Below are 27,493 nucleotides of genomic sequence, written 5' to 3'. Positions count from 1 at the left end.
CAGGTCTAAACAAGAAAGTTTTTCATTATCTTAAAATTTTATTTATTTATTTACTTTTTCTTTCGTTAACTTTATGGATAAACCAAATTTTAAAAGCTCCTTAGAATATAATTTACCAGGTAGCCTAGTTTGGTGTAAACTAGTTCTTCTCAGTACTTAAGTGGATTGAACTTGATTCCTTCAAGTGGTCTGTGGGCAATCTGTTTCCACGATATAGTGTAGACCTGGGCAGAGTGGTAAACGGTGTTTCTGGGGCTAGCATGTTCAGAGCGAAAGGGCTTCTCATAAAGCCTTTATATTCCATTATGGTAAAATAATCTGTGGAATGCTGAAGCTCACCAGGCAGTACCACGGGGAGCACGGTGAGGTGCGGGCACTGCTAAGAGCCTGGGCCCTTGGCCGTATCTGCCAAAATCGGAATCTTGGTTCTCCATCTACTAGTGGTGCTACCTTTGACCAGTGACTTAGGCTCTCTGTGCCTGTTTCCTCACCTCTAAAGTGGGGATAGAAATTGCTGCCTTGTGTGCTGGTGTTGAGGATTAGAAAACAAAGCATATCTAGTAACTGACACACAGTAAGCACTCTTAAAGGGTAGTTGCTATTACATTGTTGACGATGACCAATGACCAAAGGGACCCCTAGACCGAGACTATCTAATGGTGGGGGCAAAATCTATCTAGATTCTTCCGCACAATGGCAACTGTGCCCAGGTCAGAGGAAAAGGGAGCCACATGACCTTAGTTTTTTAGAACATATATTTTCTTCTGATAAGCTGCTTTTGATATGTCAGGCTCAGAAAATATATGAGTATTAAACATTTTTCTAAGCCTAAAGCAGTCTTCTATACATTATTCATTATTACACACACACACACACACACACACACACACACACACACGCTGCATTCCTCTGAAACGATAGTGGAGAAAGACGCTGGAAGGAAGATAAATCATCAACCTCCACCTTCACCACCATGTACACTCAGATTATTGAGTGAATTGTCACCCACTTTTACTCACAAAGGAGGCCTGGAACCTAAGCTGCAGTGCCATTTGGCCATTCTTGATGTGTAGCTTTCAAACAATGCAAGGCACCAGTTTTCTGAGACTGGGACTTCCCTTCCTGGTAGGGCTCATAGGTGAGCCCCTGGGTTCTCACAACAGCAGAGAGAACGCCCCTGCTATCCTGGGCTGTGGGAGGCTCCTTTGTTAGCATTTCATAAAGAGCCATAGCTCCCTCGGTGCTAAATTGACAGGCTTCTCAGCTAAGGTTAGGGGTTGATTTCTTTAGAAGAGTGCCCTGAGCTGTCACACTGTGTGGCCGGGAACAGCCAGCCAGCACGGAGAAAGCCAAAGCACAACGGTGTATGTGCTCAGGGAGGAGATGCATTTCCTCTGCCTTACTTTGAGAAATCAAGAAACGTTACGTCATTCCTGCTCTCTTCACTTTTTCTTTCCTTCTCTAAAAGAACTCCCACTTGGCCAGTTTTTTTTTTGTTGTTGTTCTTTTCTTTTTTCTTTTTTTAAATCAAAGAAGCAAAAGGTCAGACATAAAGCAGTCAGTTGTTCACCAAGGAGTCATATTAGTACCCACACACCTAGGCTTCCTATGCCCCAGCTGGATTTCCTGCCCTGCCTTCATTTCCCTATTTTCATCCCCTTCCTGCTTTCCCAGGCCCAGGGTACAGACCTCAGGTCCTCCGGTGCATTCGCCTCTGGGGAGACTCCAGAACAGGCTGGAAGGCAGCAGTGGCCCTCTGCCTCTCCCTTCCCCCCAAAGTCACACACTTAAGCCTCCACCTTGCAACCTTAAAGGAAACCTATTCTGTAATATAAGCAGCTCTTTTCAGTTATTTAAAAATCTTATCCTCTAGGGAACAGAGAACTAGCAGTCACAAGTCTTTAAAGTTTCACTGCAGTCTTTCTGAGCAAACATTTTTAGGAACTTGAAGAACTGCTACAGAAAGGGAGACAGTGTAGGAAATTCATTTTCCAATTTATCTTGTTTCCTTTCTTCCTTCTATCCCAAACTGGCTCAATTACCATTCTTAAGAAAGTGAGAATTAAAATCCCCAAAGATTGAAAAAAGTGGCTGAGGATGGAGGTGCAGGCACAATCCTTCAGGACAACTGAGCCCTGTTTCCCTCTGCAGGGCCCAGGGGAACAGTGGGAATCGGCACCCCAAAGGAGGAGCAGGTGCAGCCTGGTTCCTGACTGGACCACTTTTCAGTGGTTGGAACAACCATGCATCAAAGGCCTGCAAAGCGGGGCTCTCTCCCTGCTGCGTGGGGCAAGTGTGAAGGGCCAGAGCCCACGCACTCCTGGGTGGGAGGCACCGGGCCATGTGGTGACTGGCTTCGTCTCGTTCTTCCCTGGGGCTAGAGTGAGGAGCTGGCCCAAGGTGTCTACTTTCCTCTGCTGAGGCAGCAGAGCAGGAGGTATAGGGAGTACATTTATCCTCCTGTGTTTCTGTTTCTCCCTGGTATACGCGTTGCCTCAGTAAAGGGTCTTGCTTAACCAACTTAGAGAAATGGCCAAGTCCAGCTCGTCTGAATTCGCTGCATTAGGGGACTGGGCCCAAGTCCTGGTGAAGATGAAGTGTCCCTGTGTTTTCCTTCACCACTGTCCTACACAACGTCCCCCTTAGGCATCTGACACGGGGCAGTGGCTGTGAGCTAGAATGGGACTGGGGCTTCAGCGTCCTTTGGCTACATATTTAACATCATCAAAATATTTCATTACAGAATGAAAATTTCTGTGAAGGGGTGTGTGGGGGAGGAAAAGTTAGGCAAACAGTCTTCTTAAAGTACTCAGAGACACATCTAGGATATAATTAACTTTAATAATAAAAATAATAATCACCTTTTATTGAATGCTTAGTGCACGCCAGACACTCTTATGTGGTGTTTATATAAATTGCAGCATCGTATTTTTGGAACAACTGTACGAGAATAGATACCATTTTAAACCATTTTATTCATGTAAAGAGGAGGCACAATGAGTCAAGTAGCTTAACCAAGGTCACACAAGTGAGCAGATGGCCGGGCTGGAGTTTGAAGCTCAGGCTGTGACTCTGACGACCGTGTTCCCCAATGTACCTTCCCCTCCTTTCGATCACGCTCCACTGGAGAGCGCAAGGGTATGCTAACACAAGTGCCTAAAATGAGGCTCTCAAGGTCAAAATGACTGAGATAAAAACAAACCTATCAATTTCCAGGATGATTATGACATTCTGAACAGGCTTCAAATTAAACAGGCAGAACTAACACAATCAGTTTCAGACGGAGGCTTGGCGGAAAGGCAGTCCTGGTTAGAGGGCCCAGGGAGCGCTTCTTACGCTCCGCTAGGCAGGGCCTGTGCATGTCTGAAGGATTTGCATGCCCGAATCTGCAAACGCTGCACGAGATTTGTCCCCAAAGGCAACATGCACCTCTGGGCTCAGGTGGGCTAAGCAGGATGGCGGGGGAGGGTTAGGGGGGAGCCAGAGCAGAGGCATTTCTGTTCCTGGGACACTGTGCCCCTTTCACAAACCACACTGTCGCCTGTCCTGGGCCTCCGGGGGCAGGAGCAGCACCACTCTGCAGGCAGCCCCTCCAGCACTGCCCACCTCTGTCAGAAAGCTGTGTCTCCTGGGCTCTCACTGGGAACAATTTCAGAGCCCTAGTGACTGACAGTGAAGCTCAGATCAGTCTGGCGGTAGCACACACCAGCTGTTTCCATGAGCCTAGGCCAGAGATGGTCACGGCAGTTTAGAATTTCCTAAACTCCTAAGTGAGTTTTAAATGAAAACTTCAAGTTTCTAAATCAAACACTAATTCACTTTTCTACGAATGAGACACACATCCCCTTGCAGTTTAGAACAATGACAGAACAAGGGAAAGCTGACCTCCTATTTGCCTGAGACACACCAGGTGCCTCATGAAAGCAGAGCAGACCCCAGAGGCTCCCAGGAGAACTGGGAGTGGGGTGGCGAAAATGTACAGTTGACTCTCTCACTTTGGTTTATTCCAACCTTGCTTTTGTTCCCCGCCCTTCCCCCTCCACTTCCGTCTTATTCATCACTTCCTCGCCTTCCTCCCAACCTTTAGGCTGTGCTCCCCCAGAATCAATCTTTAATGTCTTCTCTCCTTACACTCCATACTTCCTTAGGTTAGTTATCGTGTTCACGGCTTCACATATATCCTCATCACTCTCCAATCATTCAGCCCAGACTATCTTCTAAGCTTCCTACCCACCTATCCAGCTACCTGCCAGGCATGTGCCCACTTGGAGGCTCCACAGGTATCGTAAACACAAGCACCAAAATGACTCCTTTGCCAACCAGCGCCCACCGTTTGCCAGTGCTTCTCCTCCCACATTCCCTGTCTTGTTACCAAATCCAGTACAGAGAAATCACCTCAGGCTCCTCCGTCACCATCCTCTCATGTCCCGTTAGTACTAAGGGCCTTTGCTTCTACTTCCTAAATCTTTCCAAATTCTACCTCTTCTCCATCCCCAATCCCACTACCTCAGCTCTTGTGAAGGCCTTCTAAACAGTCTCCCCACCTAAAATCTCATTCTCTTCCAGTATTCTGCCACACATTTTCCCCCAAGGAGTTCCCCTCATTTGTCAATCTAGCCACATTCCTAGCTAGGGCTGATTGGTAGGAATTGGTGTCTCTGACCTGGCTGTTTGTTCTGTTCACAGGTGGCATATGTTCTGATGGACCCGCGTCACATAGTTGTCTAATAATTCGAGCATCACCCTGATTATTACTGCCTCGCTCAAACCCTTCAATGGCTCCCCAACGACGCAAAACAATCTCGTCTCTTTAGTGTAGCACATCGGGGCTTCTTGCTCTCAGGCCAGTGCCCAAGCCACAATATCACACGGACTAACCTTTTCTAGTGTCTCTGAAGAAGGTCTTCTTCACTTGGGGTCTATAGGTCCATGCAGGTTCATGGGTAGAAGCAGCAGTAGAGGGTGGGGGGTGGGTAATGTAAACTTGGCTAGGAAAAAGATTACATCTTTATTTTTGCTAACCTCTATCTATGAGTTAGTCTTTCCTTCAAACCATAGTAGCATTAATAATACCTATATTTTGTCACCTGTAAAATGATAGACATTTTTTAATCACAGTAAACTTTAGATAACAAAATAATAATTTATGCTCATCATACTACAAATTTACAATAATAATTCTGACAGCTATTATATCTCATTATTTAATGTGTTAATAAAGATGCACATATTACATATGACATATTTGTCTTTAAGATATTTTGATAACTATACTTCAATATAATTGGATTTTTTTTGTAATCTCGTGTACTTATTTTATTAAAAACATTATTAAAAACATTATTCTGAGAAGGGGTCCATCGAGAGAGAACCAAAGAGATCTATGGCACAATAAAGGCTTGGGGTCTATACTCGAATGGCTGCCCGTCCGCCCACTCGGGATACACCTGTCCATTGCTCACTAGGTCTCATGCACTGTGCTAGGCCCTATGCATGTCGCGGTGAGAAAACACAGCTCCTTACCTCAGGTGGGTGACATGGGAAAGCTGACCATTTAAATAGTGTGTGATAGATGCAATATTGATACTTGGAGCCATGGGAACCAACAGGAGTGACATTCAACCCAAACCAGGGGCTGGGGAAGGCCTCTTGGAGATGATGACACTGGAGCCAAGTCTTAAAGGACAGGTAGGGTTTAATCAGGTGAAAAAAGAAGACAACCATGGGGGTGGCCAGTTAGCTCAGGGTTAGAGCGCGGTACTCTTAACAACAAGGTTGCCGGTTAGATCTCCACATGGGCCACTGTGAGCTGCGCCCTCCACAACTAGATTGAAACAACTACTTGACTTGGAGCTGATGGGTACTGGAAAAACACACATAAATAAATAAAAGCTAAAAAAAAAAAAAAAAAACCTAAAAAAAAACAAAAACAACCACCATGATGCCACAGGCCATATTATACTCTTTTGGAAACAACTATGCCTCTGATTATATTTGCTCCAGGAAAGGGAAGTAACTTCATGTAGTGATGAAGGACTGCAAATAAATACAACTGACACTGTGTACAAAGTCTCTAGACCTTGGAAAAAAGGAAGGGAAGAATGAGGGAAAGGAGGAAGGGAGGAAGGAAAGAAGGAAGAAAGGAAGGAAGACAATCAGCCCAGAAGATTTTTCAGAGTTAAAAAGGCTCATTTTCCTCCAGAAAATAAAAAGTTCTCTTTATGTGGACGATGACAATCCAGTGGTAGAAATCGGAGTGTAGAACCAAATCCTGCTGATCACGGTCTGATCATTCTCTTGGGGAGGAGAAAGAATGCAAAAGCCATCCACATGATGCAGTTTAGGGGTTGTTTTTAGACTAACTTTCCTGCGGCTTCCCGACTGGATGGCACAAAAATACATTTTTCAGAGCTATTTTGAATGTTGAATAACTGAGATATATTGGGTGATCTTTACAACAAAATGTATGGTTCAAAATGTCTTCACACTGGACAGTCCTGGATAGGTAAGAAGTTTCAGAAGGCCTACGTCTGGGTTGAAACGGGACAGAATATCCTTGGCGGGACTATCTAAGGTAGGGACAGGTGTAGTTTTAGGAAGTGGTTTTCAAGTCTGACTAATTATCAGGGTTGTTTGGAAGGCAGGAGGCAATGACCACTGTCTTTCTGCAACTATGTGCCCTTTCGAATTTCCTTCTTTTCTCAAGCAGATGGGGACATATGTTGATTCAACTTTCTCCAATATTAAATTACAGCGTTATTTCCTCTTTTTCCGTTACAGAAACAAAAAGTTGCAATAAACCTCCTGTCTCCGTACCTCGTTTCACTTAGGAATTGGAATTGCATTATTCTAGTGGAGAGCTGAAACTTCCAGTGGAGAGCTGGGAGAAACGATAATCAATGAATCGCAAGATAGTTTTGCATTATTAAACTAAACAATGCCTTGCTTTCCCAGATTCCACAAGCACATTGAATGCTATCTAAAACACAAAACCAAACCATTCCCTGGAGTTGGAAAAGTTTATTCCTCTGACTGAGTGTTAATATTAACCTTGAAACGTCTGCCATCTACTATTCTATCCCCATGTTTCTGCCATAAAAGTTTCAGTAAACGTACAGTCCTGACACACAGTTACCACGAGCAGACCTCTATCTGGGAATGATTACGCTTGCATATGGATTTAACTTAGGACGGGAATAAGTTAGCACCTTCCTTTGACCTCTTTCTGAGCACAACATACAAACAGAATCCAGGAATGATGAGTCTTTTACAGCAGCTGGCTTCCCCAGATGGTAGGATGGGCTTGGACACATGATGGGTCTCTTCAGTCAGCAAGTGTGAATTTTGGAAGTGAGCATCTGCCAATCTTATTATTAACTGGGAGTTGAGTTGTTTTTATGAACTTCCAGCTTTGAGAACTTAAATGCATTTTTGAAATAAATTCACTTATAATTTAAGTGAAAAATAAAGTACTGTTTTTCTTGTATTTTCACATCATTCGAGAACTGGCAACAGTTGAAAGGCTGGAGAGAGAGTCCTTCTGAGCCCCTGTTCCCCCCACCACATTCAGCTAGTGAGGGTTTCCTTCTGGATCCCAAATTTCAACGTCTAGCCAATTGCTATGTGAGAAACATGATGACCACTATGGCCACAGACACACAGTGATGGGCGTTTTCACAGTCCTCTCTGGGTACGCCACCACGGATCAACACTCTGAAAATACTCTGTTAAAGAACATACATATTTCTTGCTTTAAGATAATTGTATTGGGAGATTATAGAAATGTGAATGAACACTTAGGCAAGTTTACAAATGTCTCAAAGTTTACGAAGAGATTCTAAACCCAGTAAGGTAGCTAAAACTGTCCTTGCAGATTGTAGATTCCTGGGCCCTAATCCTCAAGCCATAAAAACACACTCATTGGGCCACTCAGCAGGGCTCAATTCATTGCACCCAGCAGATGTCACAGTTTAGCACTGACTGAGAAGCTCTAGATTAGCACAGTCCAACAGGAATATAAAAGTATATATATGCAATTTTAGAATTTCTAATAGCTACATTAAAAAAAGTATAAAGGGATAGATGAAATTAGTTTTAATAATATATTTTACCTAATCCAATATATCTTGAAAAATCAATTCAACATGTAATCAATATAAAAATATTAATGAAATATTTTACTTTCGTTTGGTCCTAAGTTTCTGAAATCCATGTGTCTTGCACACTTCCGACACATCTCAATTCACACTAGCCACACATAACCACATATGCAGCTCTATCCTATTTAGGATGGACAGACAGACAGACAAGTGATGCTAAATATTTCAATCTTTGCCTTTCTGCACCTGTTTGAATAGAAAACTGTTCTTGGTGTCAGACCTGGACATTCCCACTCTAATGCACTGGAGGCTCAGAGTCATAAGGTCACAGTAATGTTAGTTCTTTCCCTACGTTTTACTGACATTTTAATATAACTCACATATTCTATAAATATTATTGAGAATATTCCCTGTACAAGGCCCTAGAGGGAAATATTGATTCTATAAATAAACCCAACAAAAATAGGTGGTAAAATATACTTAAGAAACGATGCAATCATCTTTACTTACTTTCTATGCAACTTTCAAGGACAGAATTACTTTTAACCAGAAGTAGAACTCTGTCTGAACTCTACAAAGCCCCGAGGTCTACAGATTCTAACCAATTCTAGCTTTTCATCTGCAGTGCATATTTCTGCCCCTCTACCTACTTCCTGGCAGTGCTAAAGTGATTACCTTAGGTAAATGTTCCTTTATGGTCTCATTGTCTCTCTTCACGACCTCCATCATTTCTTGGCTCCCAAGGTAGGCAGCATTAGCTACATTAAAAAAAAAAAAAAAAGTCAAGCACTTGGAATATACAGAACAAACACAATTATCTGATTAGTTGTAGTACATTCCTGGTCCCCCCTTTTCTTTCAGCAGGTGCTATCTGATGTGAGATATCAGCAAGGCCAAAGCAGGCATGTGTGTCAGGCCACATGTGTTGTTTCTGGAAATAAGACCATGTCCTACAAAAGGACCTCCGTTCAGCCTCACCTGGCTTCTCAACAGCAACGTTGAGCAGTGTGACAGCCTCATGTCAGTATTAAAGCAGATGACGTGTGTAATTATACCTGATCACTGTGTTTTTATGACTTAAGGATTAGAAGCAAAGTTTTATACATAAATCCTGTATACCAGGGAAACTTCGCACAATTACTAATGTGAAACTATCCTGGCAATTTTTTAAAAAGAACACAACTGAAAAATATGTTTATTTTAAAACAAGTTTAAAAGAACTTTAAGAGTTTTTAATGAGGGTTGTTAGTTCATTATACTGACTGCAAAATGAGCAAAGGGACCCTCACTTTCAAGATGTCAAATTACCTGGGAAAGAGAAGAAAGCCAGAGATAAGACGAATTTATGTGGCTTTATTGTGCTGGTATAAAAACTTTCATTTCATCTTTGTGCCCTGAATTCAATTTTATTGGTATTACACATTGTTGTTACTTTGCTTTCTTTTTTGTCATCATCTGCCTGGTATATTTGTCCTTTGCTTTAGTTTCAATCTTTTGTCATTTTGTTTTAAGTATGTCTCTGGAAAACATAAGTGGACTTCTTTAAAAATGCAATTTGAAAATCTCTCTTAAATAAAAGGACCTAACATATTCATATATAAGGAAATAAAGATATTTGGTTTGACTCTAGTCATTGTGTTTTGTATATGCTTTGCTTCTTGTTATTTCTGACGCTTCCTTCACTACCTTCAGTGTGAATGATGAGTTTTCCTTCCCTACCTTTAAAAAGTTTCTTTTCAATAATAGTTTCAAAGCATAAATTTCATTTTCATTGGAATGGTTGGCCGTACCTAAAATGTAAAACTAACATTTTTTTTCTATTGCTATCTGGAACTAATCAGTATCTATCATCTCTCCACCCAAACAAGGCAAGCCCTTTGCATACCTGCACTTTCCCCATGCCTTCCTCCCACTGTGATTCCTCTTTGGAACTGTAAGTAATACACTCTTATTCCAAAGGCAGCTGTCTCCGTGTCTGTCACTTTACTATACCTGATTAAAACAAATTCTGGACACATTTTAAAACAGAGAGGCAGAGCGGATGTGCTGGGAAGGATAGTGCAGTGGATTTTGGTAGGGCAGAGTAGTGAAGAGGACAGAGCTGTAGGAAGGTGGCGTGGGGGGCGGGGGCTGGGAAGGAAGCTCCGGAGGTCTGCAGGGGGTTCCTCCTGAGTTCTGGCTAAGTACTGACCGACAGACACTAACATGTGCGAAACTGCCAGAAGCTGGGGAAAGAACCATCTGAAAGGACTTAAGAGGGAACAATCCCCAAACTGGGAAGAGTTACTGTTCTACCAGCCTAGTAGAAAATCTCATAATTAATGATATGTCAACTATAGAAATCAGAGAGGCTTTTGTCTTGATGGTGGGGTAAAAATTAGCTCTACACTAAATGCTCTTCTGGTACCAACTAACAGAGCTTGAAAGCAAGACCAGAAAGGACCAAACTACTTCCAATAACATAACTGCGTCCCATAACAAAGCTCAAGAATATCTATATGAATACAAAAATATCCAGAATCCAACAAGGTAAAATGAACAATGTAAGGCACTGAATAAAAAGTTATCAAGCATGCAAGATAGGAAAATACAACCCAAAATGAAAAAAGTTAATCAAAACTGATCCAGAAATGACAAAGAAAATAAAATTAGTAAACATTCAAGAAATGGTGCTGGGAGAACTGAAAAAAAATGAGTTGGACCACTACCTCACACCATATACAAGAATGAATTCAATGGATTATACTACTAAATGTAACAGCTAAATCTATAAAACTCTTAGAAGGAAACATAAGAGTAAACCTTTGTGACCTTGGATTAGACAATGGTTTCTTAGATATGACACTGAAAGCACAACTGACAAAAGAAAAAATAAACTGGACTTCATAAAAATTAATACCTTTTGTGCCTTAAAGAGCACCATCAAGAAAGTAAAAAGACAACCCACAGCATGGGAGAAAATCGTACATCTAATAAGGATCTGGTATCCAGAATATATAAAGAACTCTTACAACTCAACAAAAAAAAGGCAAACAACTTGATGAAAAATGAACAAAGGATTTGAATAGGCATTCTCTAAAGAAGATATATATACAAATGGGCAAGTGAAAAGATGCATAACATCATCAATCATCAGAGAAATGCAGTCAAAACCACAATGAGATACTATATCACACCTACTAGGATGGTTATAAAAAAAACACACACACAAAAAAAACAGTGTTGACAGGATATAGAGAAACTGTAACCCTCATACATGGCTAGTGGCATTGTAAATTGGGACAGTCACTTTGGAAAACAGTTTGGCAATTCCTCAAAAGTTAAATAGTTACCATACATCCAGTAATTCCACTTGTACGCATAAACCCAAGAGAACTGAAAATAAAGGTCCATGCAAAACTGTACCTGAATGTTTACAGCAGCATTGTTCATAATAGCCCCAAAGTAGAAACAACCTGAATGTCCATCAACTGATAAATGGAAAACTGAAATGTGAAATAGCCATATGGTGGAATGTTGCTGAGCAATAAAAAGTAATTTAGTACTGACACACACTACAACATGAACAAACCCTGAAAACATGATGCTATGTAAAAGAAGCAAGTCACAAAAACCCACCTACTTACTGCATGATTCCATTTATGTGCAATGTCCATATAGGCAAGTCCACAGGGTATGTATGGGGTTTCTTTTTGAGGTGATGAAAGCATTCTAAAGTCAGATAGTTCTGATGGTTGCACTACTATGAGAATATACTAAAAACCACTGAATTGTGTGCTTTAAAAATAAGTTTTATGACATTTTAATTGTATCATAATTAACCTTTTTTAAAAATTAAAAACATCTTGAAAGTTTTATAACTATTCCATATATTCAAGTAAGAAATATTGAGCATGTTAAGTAGAATTACAGAAGATATAAAAAACACCCATATCAAATTTCTAGAGATGAAAAATATACTGGATGGGGTTAATAGCAGAGTAGACCTCATAGAAGAAAAATTAGTGAATTGAAAACACAGCAATAGAAACCATCCAAAAGGAAACATAGGGATAAAGAAATTAGAGGAAAAAACAGAGAGAACAGAATATCAGTGAACTGTGAGTGAACTTCAAAGTGGTCTCATATACCATGTAATTGGAGTCTCTAAAGGAGGAAAGCACAGAAAAAAATGTGAAAGAAGAATGGCTGAAAAACTTCCAAAATTCCTAAAAACCATAACCTACAGATCCAAGAAGCTCAAAGAGCACCAAAGCACAAGAAACATGAAGAAAATTATACCAAGGCATACAATAATCAAATTGCTTAAAATTCGTGATAAAGACAAAATCTTAAAAGCAGGCAGAGAAAAAAGATACATACAGAGGAACCAAGATTAAAAATGACAGATTTCTTCTTGAAATAGTATAACTAGGAGACAGTGGAGTAATACCTCCAAAGTAATGAAAGAAAAAAGTAACTGTCAACCTAGAATTCTATAGCCAGTGAAGACAGCTTTCAAAAATTAAGACAAACAAATTCTTTTTTAGACATACAAGAGCTGAAAGAATTAGCTCTAGGTGGAACTGTACTACAAGAAATGTTAGGAGAACTACTTCAAGCAAAAATATGATATCAGCTAGAAATTGGGTCTACACAAAGAAATATAAGGCATCATAAATAGGAACTATGTGGGTAAATTTAAAATATATTTTCTCTGTTATTTATATTTCATCATAAGAAAATTGATTACTTAAAGCAAAAACAGTAACAACATACCAAAGAAGTAAAATGTATGACAGCACTGTCAAGGTGACTTCATCGGTCTACTGTACCAAACATTTAAGGAAGAAATAATATTGATTCTACATAAACTCTTCAAGAAACGACTATCTGTCTGTCTGTCTATCTATCTATCTATCTATGGCTGTTTGATTTTTGACAAAGGTAGCATTTGAGAGCAGTAGAAAACAGGTGGTCTGTGGTAGGCAGAATTCTAAGATGACACCAATATTCCTTGCCTTTCTATAATCCCCTCCCTTCTGAGAGTGGGTGGAATCTGTGAATGTGATGACATACTAGGTCCATGACTAGGTTCAATCACATAGTGGAAATGACTTCAAAGCAGATGATCCTGGTGGCCTAATCTAATCACACGAGCCCTTCAGAATCTGAGTTTTCTCTGGCTGGTGGCAGAAGAGGAAGTCAGAATCAAAGCACTAAAAGGATGAAAGGTACCACGGCTGGTTTGAACACAGTGCTTACGTGGAAAGGACCTGAGAGTAACCTCTAGGAGCTGACAGGGACCCTAGTTGATAGCCAGCAAGAAAACTGGGACCTCGGGTACAAAGCCACATGAACTGGATTCTGCCAACAATCCAAATGAGCAGAAGTGGGTTTTTGGACATGCACAGGTATAAGGGAGGATTCCGAGATCCAAGCAAGGGGGACTCTTGAGCTGGGTGGAAGTTCAGTGGGAGTTTACTTTAAAACATTTATGTTTTAAGCATTTTTCTGTAGTGTCGTTGTTTAATTGGAAAAAGTTAAAAAATTAAAATAACTTGTAAGGAATCATATTTCTAAAAGTAAATTTTTCATCAGGAATGTATCTTTATTCCTACTCTTTTTTTGCCTGATAATTTCTCATGTAAGTGTACTTTTTTTGTTGTTGTTTAAAAAAAGAAAGTAGAATACCAGTTGCCTTTCCAGTAATTGCCTCAAGGAAGCCATTTTTTTCATTCCTCAGAAATGCTCATAACACAACACAGTGGTCAGAAATAATAATACCAAATAGAAGTGTAATTTCCTAAGGGAAAAACACATTTCTTTTGGCAATGACTGTCAGTAGCGTTCCTGGAAACCCAGCAGAATTCAGAGTTTCAAGCACCACAGGGAAGGAAATATGTAGTAGCAGCAGTAATGGAAACAAAAACATTAAGGAAAGAGAATGATTTAGAAGAATGTTGTTTACTTTTGCTTCATTGCAAGTTTAAATACAGGTGCTAAGAAAAGACTGAGGAGTCTAATAGTCTATTTTATTTACTACCATTGTCTGCAATCTGCTTACAGGACTTCAACCCATGGTAGAGTGGCTAACGGTTTAAAATGGCTGAGTGAGGGCTAAAGTAAGAGATCAGTAGGAGATTCACGTCACACGACAAAGGGTATCACTGGATTCCCCAAGTACACAGAAGCTACAACAGAAGGCTGTCTTTTGCTCAGCTCCATTGCCTATCTTGATGTCATTTTGTCCATCCGAAAAAATCCCAACTCATCTTTAAGTTCAATTTCGTTTATTTTCTCCCTTACTTATTTAGGTAAAACTGATCTCTCCTTTGTTCGTACCACTCGTGCCCTCTATCTGTTTCCATGATAGCCTTTCATGTCATCGATTACAAGTCTCCACATTTGTCTCCCCTACTATGCTGGAAGCAACATAAGGGCAGGAGCTGTATTTCATTTATCATCATCTCCAGGGCTCATGTGAGTGCTTGGTTCACAGCAGGTATCAGTAAAGATTGTTAAATGAAACAAGTGGGAAGGGACTGAAGGAAGAGGTAGCTGAGCTGGTGTGTTTTGGGGGTGAGGGGTATGGAGAAAAAGGCTATGGCCTTCTGTGAAATGAGCAGGGGCTGCCATCGCCACGGACACCAGAACTGGAGGCTGATGCACGTGCACTGACATTCGTAAGCCCTGCTGGCAGGGGCTGGAATAAGACTGAGAGAAATCACTGCCAGCCAGAGGGAGCGTCTAAGAGTTCTTGATGCAACTAGCCCTAAACTCGGCCACATAACGCACTGGTGACAGCAGAAAGAGAAAAAGCAGTGAGAAGTGAGAATCACAATTAATGATAAAATAGGAGATTTTGGGGAGATGTCGAAATAGCTTTCCAAAGTAGAACTTGGGGGTGGAAAGCCAAGTTTCTGCTGTGTTGGTGGTCTGTAGATTCCCTGGTAGGATGCCCCGATGTGTTTGGCTTTGCCATTACACTGGGGACATATTGCTGTTGGTGCCAAAGCAAAAGGGATTACTGGAGATGGGCACAGTTTACTTAAGTGAATTTTAAAGGTAGGAAATCTGCCAGAGGTGGGTGTGTACACTGCAGTGTTAAAATGCGATTGTTATTCTGACCACACATTAGTTCTAGTCACTTTGATTTTCTTTAAAATGTCTGACAGTTTCTATACGTCCCAAGTATATACCGTGATGTTCACAAAGAAAAATCAATCTCTTAAAAATGCTCATTACAAGATTTCTTCGATTAGAAAAAGGGTTTGGTGTATTCACCTCCATGATGGGAGAGTGGCCGGGGAGAGTAGCCATTAGTAAGCACACAGATAGATGTGAAATAGCAAAAAGTTTTATTTTAAATTCTCTTTAAAATAAAAGGGGGACCAATAATCACCATGGGAACTGAGATGGGCTCTCCTGTGTTGGGTGCATCTCGACACGTTCCGAAGAGGGCCTGCCATAAACACACTGCACACCCTGGTCTGAGGTGGTCTCGCCAGGGCTTATGAAGCCCAGAGGTGCTCTGGAGGGATGTGGCTGTGGGGGATTCTAGTTATGGTGGGGAAAAGATGGAGTTAAGTGGCTAGGTCACTGGCTAACTAGCACGGATGGAGTTAACTGGCTAGGTATTTGGTGGGTGGGGTATGCTGGGATTAAGTCCATGAAAATGAGTTCCAGGACTGCGATGGAGTGGGGATGTAGGAGATACTATGTACCTACCCCTCAAACCGTCATTTTCTCTACTAGAGACATGGGACAGTCAGGGCATAGGACTTCTCCATATCCCTTACAGCAAGGGATGTTGCAGTGCTGGCTACTAAGCTATAGGAAGAAGTTCCTGGGGGAGGAGTCCTCTTTCTAAATAAGACAAAGCCTCATCAAGAATAAGTCCTCTGCTTTCCCTTCGTTCTGTCTAAATGTCAGACATGAGGCTTAGAGGGGCAGAAGTCATGTGATCATGAGAAGATGAGCATGAAGATAAAGGTCTGTGAGCAAAGGACCAAAGAGGGGAAATCTAAAGAACCCACACCCCTGATAGCACCACGGCGACACTATTTACCCCCAGACCGTCTACCTGTAGATTTCCTGGGGCTCCAGAGAGCCCCATCTGTTTAGGCCACTGTAATAATAGTTTTGTTATCTCCAGCCAAACTGAATCCTAGCTGATTGAAGCAAGTAAAGATGGGGTCTTTGAATTTTCCGGTGCTTTTGATAATAGCACAGGGGTTGATGCTGTCCTTAAGCTATCAGACTCCGGTGCCTGAGTGGGGGATGACGGTGGCATCGTGCCGTCTATACACATACGAGGACTTGCCTGAGAGGAGGCAGAGGTAGGAGTTGACTGACAAAGAGCCTTTCCAGGGACAGCCCCTCGCAGCACGTCTTCTGACTGGTCACAAGGCTGGCAAGATATGGCCGAATGTAGGGGAGTTAGGGAGGTGCAAGCCAAGCAGGGCTGCATGGTAGCAAAACTCTTGGGGTTGAGGACTGACTGTGAAACTGAACAGTCATGGAGACACGAGTATCCCATACTCCGGCAGAGCTCTATGCAGACAGAGCTGCTCTAGCACAGTGAGGCTGGGCAATCGGAGCAGCACGCACCAGGGGAGTTTGCCAGAAGGTGAAGCAGGACTAGGCATGCTCAGAAGCCCACCCAGATGAAGTCTTCTTACATGGGGGGAGCTCTTTGTCAGTTCTTAGTTTTTTTCCAGATTGTTTCCCACCTTTTCCTAACGTTGCCAAATGTGGCTTTTACCAATGTGAAAACCAGACCTAAAAAAGTAATTCTTCCACTCTAAAATTTCTGCAGAACTTAGAGAAATGTTTATTATTCATGTAATGTACACGTATTATGTGTTTCTCCATAAGCCAATAATTTGGTTATTATAACCATCCATTTAGTCTGCAGAGTATCTTATGTATGTGACAATGAGTTCCCCAAAGTGAAAAACACAATTCAAGGTGTATGATATTTTTAAAAAAATACAATTTTTTAGAGCGGTGGATAATTTTAATACATATGTAATTTTCTTTAAAAAAAATAGTAAAACCTTCATCAAGTCATTTAATTCTAAAAGAGATGATATTCTAGTGCCATATCTAATCACCTTTTGCCCTAAATATTAATATTGACCATACACGCAAACAAACAAGAAAAGCATTTCCTTCATTGCTGAATTTTAGGCTAAACTTCCACGAATCATCAAAATTGCAGTTGGCTTTTATAAATAGATTTTCCTAAGCTACACACATAAATGAGAGAATAGGTAACATGGGAGTCTGGTTTTGTCTTATTCAAAAAATTATTCTGAGATTGAGTTAAACATAACATATTCTGAGCAGAAATTTATGATTCTTTAGTGAAGCTTATGTATCAACTCACTGAATAGTTAAGTTCCTTTCATATGACTGTACATGTTTTAAAAAGTTATTTCCATATTGATTATGGAAAGGAAAGATTATGAAAGTTTCTTTTACAAGAATGTATGCAACAAAGTAACGTAACCTACCAGGAATGCCCTTTGTCTCTGCACTATGTTTTTTTAGTTAGGTAACTGAAAGGAATTAAAACATCAATTTGGCCTAACTAACCAAAAGACCCTAGAATATTTTTTAAAGTTAATTATCTTGACCTGTGATACTGCTAAGCTGAAATATATTTGCTTTTGGCTTTGATCAGAAAATCCAATTTAGCTGTCTGAGTGAAAAGTCTATTTCTCATTAAATAGAAGAACATCTATTCTAAAGAAAATATGTAGTAGCAAACATTCCAGAATTAAAGAAAAAAAATCCATGTATTTTCTTTAAAAAAGAACATTTAAATCCATCTAGTTATATAAATTGAGTGGATGGACACTGTGGTAAAGTTTATAAAGTATGCTGATTGAATGAGGGCTACTCTTCCTTGAATGCTGGATGAGAAATGATATTTCACTCCTCAGGCTGGTGAAGCGGCCAATGCACAGAATCTCAGCCTACAGGAAGGGACATGCCATCTTTGCCAAAAGGGCAACAGCACTTGATACTTGAATATTTTTGTTCCTTGAATTTTTCAGGCCTTACTACAACAACAACAAAATATGTGTATAAACTAAAGGATACAGAAAATCAGTTTCAATCTAGATAGGGCAGGATTTATTATCCACTACTTGGACTGGCAAACTTCCTCCATTTGTTTCCGTAAGATTTCTACTGAAGTACAGACGTTACATAATGTGCAAACATCGCAAGGCCTCCTGAAAGTCAAGCTGGCATGTGAAAGGTCATTGTCTGGATGACAGTCAAGCCACAGAGAAGCAGGTCTGCAGTGGGAATGTCTGGATGGCACAGATGTGACCACTGAGAATCTTGGACCTGTACTCTTGTCCTTGACAACCCCTCTCTTTGTATAAACCTGAAAATCATGCCACCAGTTCAAGTGGCTGGTTTGACTACTGATTACCCTCACCATTCGTGGGATATACGCTAGGGAGGAGTCCACGAATCATCTGCAAGGGCCAGTGTCATATAGGGACCGTTCTCTCTCAGCTGGGACCTTCTTCCGTTTGTAGGAAGCAAGGTAATAGGCATCACTTAAGTAAGGGATGCCAGGGAAGCCTGGGCAAAGGCAGCTTCGGTGGTAGTCGCTGCAAGAGGAGGCAAGGGTGACACAGGAGGCAGGTGGGAAGAGGCTACGACTGAGATGCTTGGTGAAGGAGTCACTTCACCAAGGGTCACTACTTAGGTGAAGTGACCTAAGTAGGTGAAGTAGGGTCACTACTAGGAGACTGAAGCAAGAACCCCAAGAAGAAAGAAGACAAGGAACTCTTGCCTGCTTTTCCTTTAACCAAGGTTATACAGGCTGAATGGGTAATGAGAAAACAGGGACCACTGAAGTTAATGTGTTACTTGGCGCTCAGAAGGTCAGATCTAGAAGGAAGAGAAGAGAACATCAGAGAAGGAAGGGATGTCAGAAATAGGAGGGCTATGCTCCCCACGTTTGTCTGCAAGGTGGTTGCTTGGAACGGAGATGAAACAATATGGCTGAGTGTTCGGTTTGGTTTACAGGGTCGATTTTGCACATACCCTGTTTCCCCGAAAATAAGACCTAGCGAGACAATCAGCTCTAATGCGTCTTCTGGAACAAAAATTAATATAAGACCGGGTATTATATTAAAGACCCAGTCTTATATTATAGTCACATAAGACCGGGTCTTCTACCAATTTTTGCTCCAAAAGACACATTAGAGCGGATTGTCCGGCTAGGTCTTATTTTTGGGGAAACACAGTATGTACAGAGACATAAATTTCTGTACTTCAGTATCTTCACCTGTAAAGTGGGGACAGTAACAATAACTAAACCTCATTATTTCTGAGAAATACAGGTGAAATCTTAAAACAGCTGCTGCTGCAACTGTTGTTATTCATTGAAGAGTAATTATAGATAAAAATACTAGACAATTTGTGTATATTATCATATTTAATCCTAGAATAATCTTTTGAAGGTTAGGATATTATTATCCCCATCTTATAGATTAAGAAAGTAGGATTTTACTATGTAAATCATTTATAAATACAGTATAAATTAGAATTAACTAAAAAGATAGACTATATTTAAAAACAATGTTAGAAGCAAAAAGTAAAGTAGCAAAACACTCCCTGGCACATTCAGAAAATAGAATCAGCAGAGCACCAAGTGTTAGATCACCATGACTATTATTTATTACTTTTATAATTTAACCCCCTCTGAAAACATTTAAGGAGGAAAATAACAGCACGCTCTACGGGAATATGGGGTCTGGTTTCCTTGGGCTGGTTTTTGCAAAGTTTTCACACTGGACTAACAAGACACACACTGGATTCCTGTAAGGACTCCATATGTACTATGTACAAAGAATTCTTTCTCACTGTTCTGCAGTTGGAGTGGAGAATCAGCAGGATAATTTTAAAATTAAAGCTTGAAAAGCCTTCTACCTGTCATACAGAATTCCCCTCACTCTATTCTCATTTTATTTTCAGTTTTAAACTTTTGGAAGAAAAAAACTCAACAAATAATTCTTTGCTTGATATTCATCCACTGTCTGAGATTATCCTCTTAACATTTTCTGATACAAGAATAAACCCATATATTTTGTAATGTGCTTACCAAGGCAGAACGGTTCCAACAGATTCAGGAGTGAAAAGTCACTCTGCACGTTCATCTTCTGAAGGGCCACGCTGAGCAACCAGGACTTGATTTTCTCCGGACATGGTTTAAGCAGTAAGTAGCTGGAAACATAGAGAATGTACCGCAGCCAGCACAGTAACGGAGTGGCGATCCTGCCACTGGGTGACTCGGACATTCGCTCGATTGTTGGAAAGAGCAGAAAGGAGCGAATTATCTACAAGAAAAAGCATATTGTGATGAGAAGTTTTCTAAGGGATAACCTATTGCTTTCTTGTTTCTTCTACATAGTATTGACAAATGACTGGGTTTTGGAATATGATTAAAGAGCTGTGCAGACTGAGAACCACCATCCACTACCTCCTTATCCCACAACCAATCTGGGTAGGCTATAAGGATGTCCCTTGAATTGTTGGGTTAATTTTCAAGGTGAGGAGGAAATCAGATTCCTAGATAATTTCTTGACTGTGACAGCAATTCATAATCCCTTTGAAGGATTGATGAAAGTAGAAATTAATGTACCAGTTTAGTAGTTATAACAACTTGATTCACTAATGATACCAGAACAAAGTAGAGCTACATAAATACTCTATTTCTAGTCAGCATTTCTTTTATTGATTACAGTTGGAGATAGTTCACTCTTGAAAAGCTCCTCTATTCCTTAATCTTACCAGCCCAAGATAATCTTTCACAGGGCCAAATATATTTCTAACACCAAATTAACCTTAATAAAATGCAGGCCAGGGACAAGTGAAGGTGAAAATCTCTAGTTATGTGGGAAAATGTTTAAGGACAAAAATATCATTTCAATTCAATTCATCAAAGTATCAGGAAATGTATTTTAATAATACTCCAGAAGAAAAAAACATCACTAAAATATTTTAAATTTACCATTATTTATCATATTAATATTTTAAAAAATATTAGGTTGGTGCAAAAGTAATCATGGTTTTTGCAATTATTTTTAATCTTTTAAAATGCAATTACTTTTGCACCAACCTAATAATATATGAAAATTTCTATGGGGGATCAAAAGTCTAAATAGTTAAGAACAATTCCTATCAATGGTAGAGTAACAAACATGGAACAGATCATCAATGTTAACAGATTGTAGAAAACAGGAAATGAGAATGAACACAATGGTTTTTTTTCTTTATGTATATATGTATATATATATATATATATATATATTTAATTATAGTTGGCATTCAATACTATTTTATATTAATTATAGGTGTACAGAGCAATGGCCAGGCATCCATATAACTTGTGAAGTGATCCCCCATCAAGTCCAGTACCCTGTTTTTCTAAAATCTTTTAAATTAAGTACAACATACATACAGAAAAGTGTACAAAATACAAATGTGATATTTAACAAATAATTTATAAAACGAGTAGCTATGTGGGTCAAGAAACAGAACATTGCCAGCATGGCATCTTCCAATCACAACTCCTTCCTCTGCTTACATCTTAAACTCTATCCTGACTTCCTTACTTTGCTTTATATCATACTTATCATCCCTTAATATTATAATCACTTCTTTGTTTTGCTTTACATTAACACTTTTCATCCTGCTATAGACTGAATTGTGTCTCTGCCAAATTCGTACGTTGATGCCCTAACACCCAACATGACTGTATATAGAGACAGTAACTAAGTTTAAATGAGATCACAAGGGTGGGGCCCATAGATTAGTGTCCTTATAAACAGGGACTATGGAGAGCCTGCTCTCTCTTTCCCTGGTTTGGTGAATGCACAGGGAGAAGGTGGCCATCTAAAAGCCAGGGAGAAGCCTCACCAGAAACTGACTATGCTGGCATGTTGACCTTGGACTTCCAGCCTCCAGAACTGTGAGAAAATAAATGTGAGTTTTTAAGGCACCCAGTCTATGGTATTTTATGGCAGTTCAAGCAGACTAATACATATCCCTTAATACTGTAGTTAATTTCTGTCTGTTAATGAACTTTATATAAATGTAATCATGCACGATGTTTTCGTTGTACTTTCTTCACTCAACATTGTTTATAAGATTCTTCCATGTTGATATATATAGCAATAGCTTATTATCTTTGCTATACAGTTTTCTATTGTATGAACATACCCCAACTTATTTATTTGACTGATAGATATATGGGTTGTTTTTAATCCAGAGAAATGAAAAATATGCTGCTATGAACATTTTTAACATGTCTCCTGGTGTATGTATGCATGTATTTCTGTTGACTATATCACCTCGAAGAAGAACTACTGAGTCATATGGTATCCATATGTTCAGCTTTAGTAGATAATTCCAAATAGTTTTCCAAAGTACTTGTACCAACTTACCCCCATGCCAACAGACGTGAGAGTTCACATTGTTACATATCCTCATGACATTTGGTACTGGCAAATTCATTTCGACTAACCTGGCGTATAGTGGTGTTTCACTGTGGCTTTAATTTGTGTTTCTCTGATGACTAATGAAGTTGAATAGCTTTTATATGTTTATTGGATATTTTCCATATCCTCTGAAGTACTTATTGAAGTCTCTTGCACATTTTTCTGTTAGGCAACCTGCCTTTTTTCCTTATTGATTTATTGATTTATTTGAGATACCAGTCCTTTATCTTGCGGTAGTCCTTGGTTTGCCTCTTCAACTCTTATAATTCTTTCTCTTTTTCATTATGGGGATAAGGTCTTCAGTTTGATGCAGTTGAATTTAATAGTTTTTTTCTTTATAGTTATTGTTCTTTGTGCCTGGTTCAAGAAATTCTTCTCCAACCTCAAATCATGAAGGTATTATTTTTTCATTCAAGATGCGGCTTTAGAAATTAGATAATGCTCTACCTCTTATCTGTTCTACACTGTGGGTTTTAAGCCTTTGGTTGTGTTGAACTTCAGCGTGAGTCTGTTCTGTGACTCCGGGTGTCAGTGCTTTGCCATTCCCCTCATGTATTTACATTCCTTCTGGATGAGCACTTTCCCCATGAGGGCCAGAGAGTAAAGGTGGGATTTTGTGGACTCAGTCCCTTTGTCATCTCCTACAGTCCTTTTTCAATAGTAACCTGTTTGATGGCATTGCCCAAATGTTAAAGTTGATCAGGTAGCACCCGTAATTCTGCCTTTATGTCTCTGTCTCTCTCTGAGGACTCTTTTCTTTCTAGCCATGGCATCGCCTTGTTTCTCCTTGGTCAAATCTGTCAACTAAGTGCTCAGCCATTTCCTGTAGACTTTTCCTTTGCTCTCAACAGTAACTGAGATATTTTAGTTGTTTCTTTTTTGGTTACAATAATTTGACCTCCACTAGATCGCCTCCTCTGTTACATAAGGAAGAATGAACTGTTCCCCAAACACCTCTATGGCCTTGATGGTGAATAAAAGACATTCTTTGGGAGCAGGGAGCCACAGCCTTTTCAGCTGTTTTTTTCAAATGCTGGATTGGCAACAACAGATTGCAAAATGCTCATAATGTGCTTCTCGAATGAATGCAGGGTTTCAGCCAGAATACAGGAGTTGCTGCCACCTCGGCATCTTCTCAAGTACAAAGCAGAGATGCTGGATGGACTGTGCTTACTAAAGGCCTTAAGAGGCATTCTGGGTACTTGTGATGAGATCACTGTCGGCTCCAGAATGTCAGGGACGATCCAGAATCCTCCAATCAGAGCTGGCTGCTTGTACCACAATGGGTTTACACAAAGGTCATATCCAGTTGACCCCTGAGCAACATGGGGCTTTGAGGTGCTCACCCCGACCCAGTCAAAAATCTGCGTGTAACTTTTGATTCTCCAAAAACTCAGTCATCCCTTGGTATACGCAGAGGATTGGTTCCAGGATCTCCATGGATACCAAAATCCATGGATGCTCAAGTCCCTTACATAAAATGGTAAAGAACAGTGCATACAGTTGGCTCCCCGCATCCAACGATTCCCAACCATGGATCGAATATACTGTTTTCGATCCATGGTTGGCTGAAATCACAGATCGGAAACCCAGGGATACGGAGGGCTGAATATATTATCTCTGTGTGTGTGTAAGTGAACCCATGCAGTTCAAACCTGTGTTGTTCAACTTTATAAAGATTCATGTAAAGGCTAAGTGATCTCTGTGAAGTCTAACCAGACAAGAAAAGTCACTTAAAGGAATCATTCTCCCTGGATGCCACTTTCAATGGCAATTCTGACTCAGTGCCCTTAAACATGGATACAGAAGCAATGGGATCAGCTCTGGAATCCAGGACTTTTCTGATATTGGGTAGTGTTCTTCTTCCCCTTCTAGCATAACACAGGGATACATACAGCATTCCTGATTTAGGAGTAATTGTGGAGGACACAGGGTAAGCAGAGTACATAGCACAAGCATCATAACTATAGTTCTCTTCAGTTGCAGCTTTCCAGTGTCTCCAGGGCTCTGGAACAGGTCTCTCCATTCTTGCATTCAATACACAGTGGGTGTGCCACTGCTCCATCTCTGCCTTTCTGTCCAAACATATTTTTCAGGACTGCTCTCAGTGGCTCAGTTCAAGTTGACTGCTGTCTCAGAGATGGGCAATATGCCCTTCAGAGTGGCAACAATTAAGAAGTCTAACAATACTAACCACTCAAAGATGTGGATCAAAAGGAACTCTTAACATGCCATTAATTATTAGACACTCCCCCTCTGTTTTTGAAAGTACAGTCATTTTCGTGAGTGTCTGGAGCTCACAGGGCAAATAAATTTTTATCACATTGTTTAATGTTAGCAGTTTAACTCAGGGAGCTGGCATTTCACTTGGATACCAAGCAGCATGCTTTAAGAGTCTGAGAGGCAGAAATGATGAAAAATCTTTCAGCAACAGGAGTGGTGCGACAATTAACCACTGATTTTATACCCACAAATTCAGAGTTCTTCCCCTATTTTGGGGGTACCTCTAATATTGTGAGTTCTTTTATTACCTTAAGTGCTACCAATGCTCTACCAGACTTGAGAGATTTCAGACCGGGGTGAATTCATACGAAGCAATCTTTGGTACTGAGAGAGGAAGGGTTTCTCACTGTCCTGCAGAGGCCTCCCTGCTGAAGGGCTACCTTCCCCCAGGAAGTGTTCCCTCGAGGCGAGGCCGAGAGCAGGTTTCTTGTTAGCAGCTGTGGTGGCAGCAAAGACAACGTTGAAGGAACTGACTTCTCAGTTTCATTCTCAGTTTCAGCTGAGCTTCAGTCCCACCTGGAGCTCTAGGAACGCGGTACAGTAAGGAAGCCAGGTCGGCCACAGTTCACAGTCACTGCGGGCCCTTGACAGCCAATATTCTTCAGTAATATCTCGAAGTCTTTCACATTGAGGCTCATAATCCACCTGAAATGCATTTTTATGTGTGGTGTGAAATATGGGTCTAATTTACTTTTTTTTCCATATGGAAACCCAATTGTCCCAACACTGTTCAGTGCAAAGTCTGCCCTTCCCTTGCTTTTCTGCAGTGACCCTTTGTTGTAAATCCTGTGTGAATGGTTCCTTTTCAGGGCTCACTAATCTGCTCTACTGGCCCACTTTTCTAACTCTGCTCCAAGAGCACAGTGTCTTATTGACTAAAGCTTTATAATATATTTTGGTATTTGGTAGAGTAAATTAAACCCCATCTTCTTGTTCTTCAAGAACGTCTTGAGTATTTTTGGCTCTCTGCATTTCTATAAACATTTTGGAATTGGCTAGTCAAGTTCCACAAACATCTTGTTGAGATTCTGATTGAGACTGTACTAAATTTATAAATTTATTTGAGAAATAACAGCTTTGCAATATTGAGTTTTCCTATCCATGAACATGGCTATCTTTAGTCTCTAAAAATGTGTTATACATTTTATATGTAGTCATCATGTACTTTTGTCAGATAATTAGGTAATTATTTCTTATGCTTTTGTAAGTAGAATATTAAAAAATTTTCATTTTCTAAATTGTTGCTTGTATATGACATAAATGACATTTGCCTGTTGATTTTGTGTCCAGCAAACTTACTAAAGTCCCTTATTAGTTCTAATAACTTGTCTGTAGATTCTTCTTGATTTCTCATATCCCCAAATAGTATTTCTTCCTTTCAAATCCTTGTATCTTTTATTTCTTTTTCTTACCTTATTGAGTTAGCCAAAATATTAATACAGTATAAAAATAATTCTTGCTCCTCAACTCAAAGGAAAATTTTTCAATATAATCACCATAAGGCATGATGTACGCTGAAGGTTTTCTAGAGATATACTTTTTCAGATTAAAAAAATTTCCTCAATTCCTAGTTTGCTAATTGCTTTTAAAAATCATAAATGGCTGCTGAATTTTATCAAATACCTTTTCTGTACCTATTGAGATGATACATCCTTTTTATATGTTACTATATTTGGTTTCCTAATATTTTGTAGGACTTTTGCATGTTGATGAGTAAGCCTGGCCAGTAACATTCTTTCCTTATTTATTTTTTTTCTAGGTTTGGATATAAAAGTTTTGCTAGTTTGAGAAAACTTGAGTTGGAGGGTATGGTCTCCTTTTTCATTATTTAGAGGATTTTGTAAAATAATAGAAGGATTTATTCTCTAAATATTTGATAGAACTCACCAGTGAAGCCTGGAGTTTTATTTTTTAGAATGTTTTGACTATTGATTGATTCAATTTCTTTAATGGCTTAGGACTATTCAGGCTTTCTATTTCTTCTTAAATCTGCTTTGATGTTATCTTTTTCTAGGGACTTGTTCATGTCATTTAAACTTCCAAATATATTGGCATAAAGTTATTTATCATATCCTGCTATTATACGACAATCTCTGGACCAGCAGTGATGATATTACCTCTTTCATTCCTGATATTGACCAGGAGTACCTGATAGAGTAAACCTTTTATAATTATGAAGGGACTCTCATCATCTCTAGTAATGTTTTTCCCTTAGGGCTTATTTTGTTTAATATCAATATAGCTATATCAGGTTTCTTTTGGTTAGAATTTGCACGATATAACTTTTCCCATTCTTTTACTTCCTACCTTTCTATATAACCTTGTATTTAGAAGATAGAGTTGGATTTTTTATCTAATCTGACAATCTTTGCGTTTTAACTAATATGACCACATACATTTTTATTTAAATAATTGCTAATATTTTGGAGCTGAATCTAAAATGTAAATCTAAAATCTTATTTTGTGCTTTTTCTTTTTTGTATCCCCTCACTCCATTTTTTTCTTCTTTCTTACCATCTTTTGCTTGAGAAAGATGTAAATGATAAAAATATAATTGACAGTAAATACTCAATAAATTGAGTAAATTATATAAAAATA

At 39.7% G+C, this 27,493-nt stretch overlaps 1 protein-coding gene across 7 annotated transcripts in view; it reads right to left on the bottom strand.

Moving 5' to 3' along the window:
* The window catches only part of LDAH (lipid droplet associated hydrolase), a 90,203-nt gene that overhangs the window by 8,400 nt on the left and 54,310 nt on the right, over nucleotides 1-27,493 (bottom strand). For 6 of the 7 annotated variants that reach the window (XM_033124818.1, XM_033124820.1, XM_033124822.1 and 3 more), the window contains exons 5-6: nucleotides 20,215-20,449; nucleotides 8,775-8,857 (exon numbers count right to left, since the gene is read on the bottom strand). In XM_033124818.1, the coding sequence (XP_032980709.1) occupies nucleotides 8,775-8,857; nucleotides 20,215-20,449 (318 nt within the window). Of the gene's footprint in view, nucleotides 1-4,878; nucleotides 4,989-8,774; nucleotides 8,858-20,214; nucleotides 20,450-27,493 lie in introns of all 7 variants that reach the window. The other variant, XR_004424822.1, reaches the window with a different exon arrangement.

This window comes from Rhinolophus ferrumequinum, chromosome 13 (assembly GCF_004115265.2).
Source record: "Rhinolophus ferrumequinum isolate MPI-CBG mRhiFer1 chromosome 13, mRhiFer1_v1.p, whole genome shotgun sequence".
In the NCBI taxonomy this organism is placed as follows: Eukaryota; Metazoa; Chordata; class Mammalia; order Chiroptera; family Rhinolophidae; genus Rhinolophus; species Rhinolophus ferrumequinum.
Note: the sequence above shows the minus strand (reverse complement) of the source record. Positions and strands in the feature narration are given on the sequence as shown.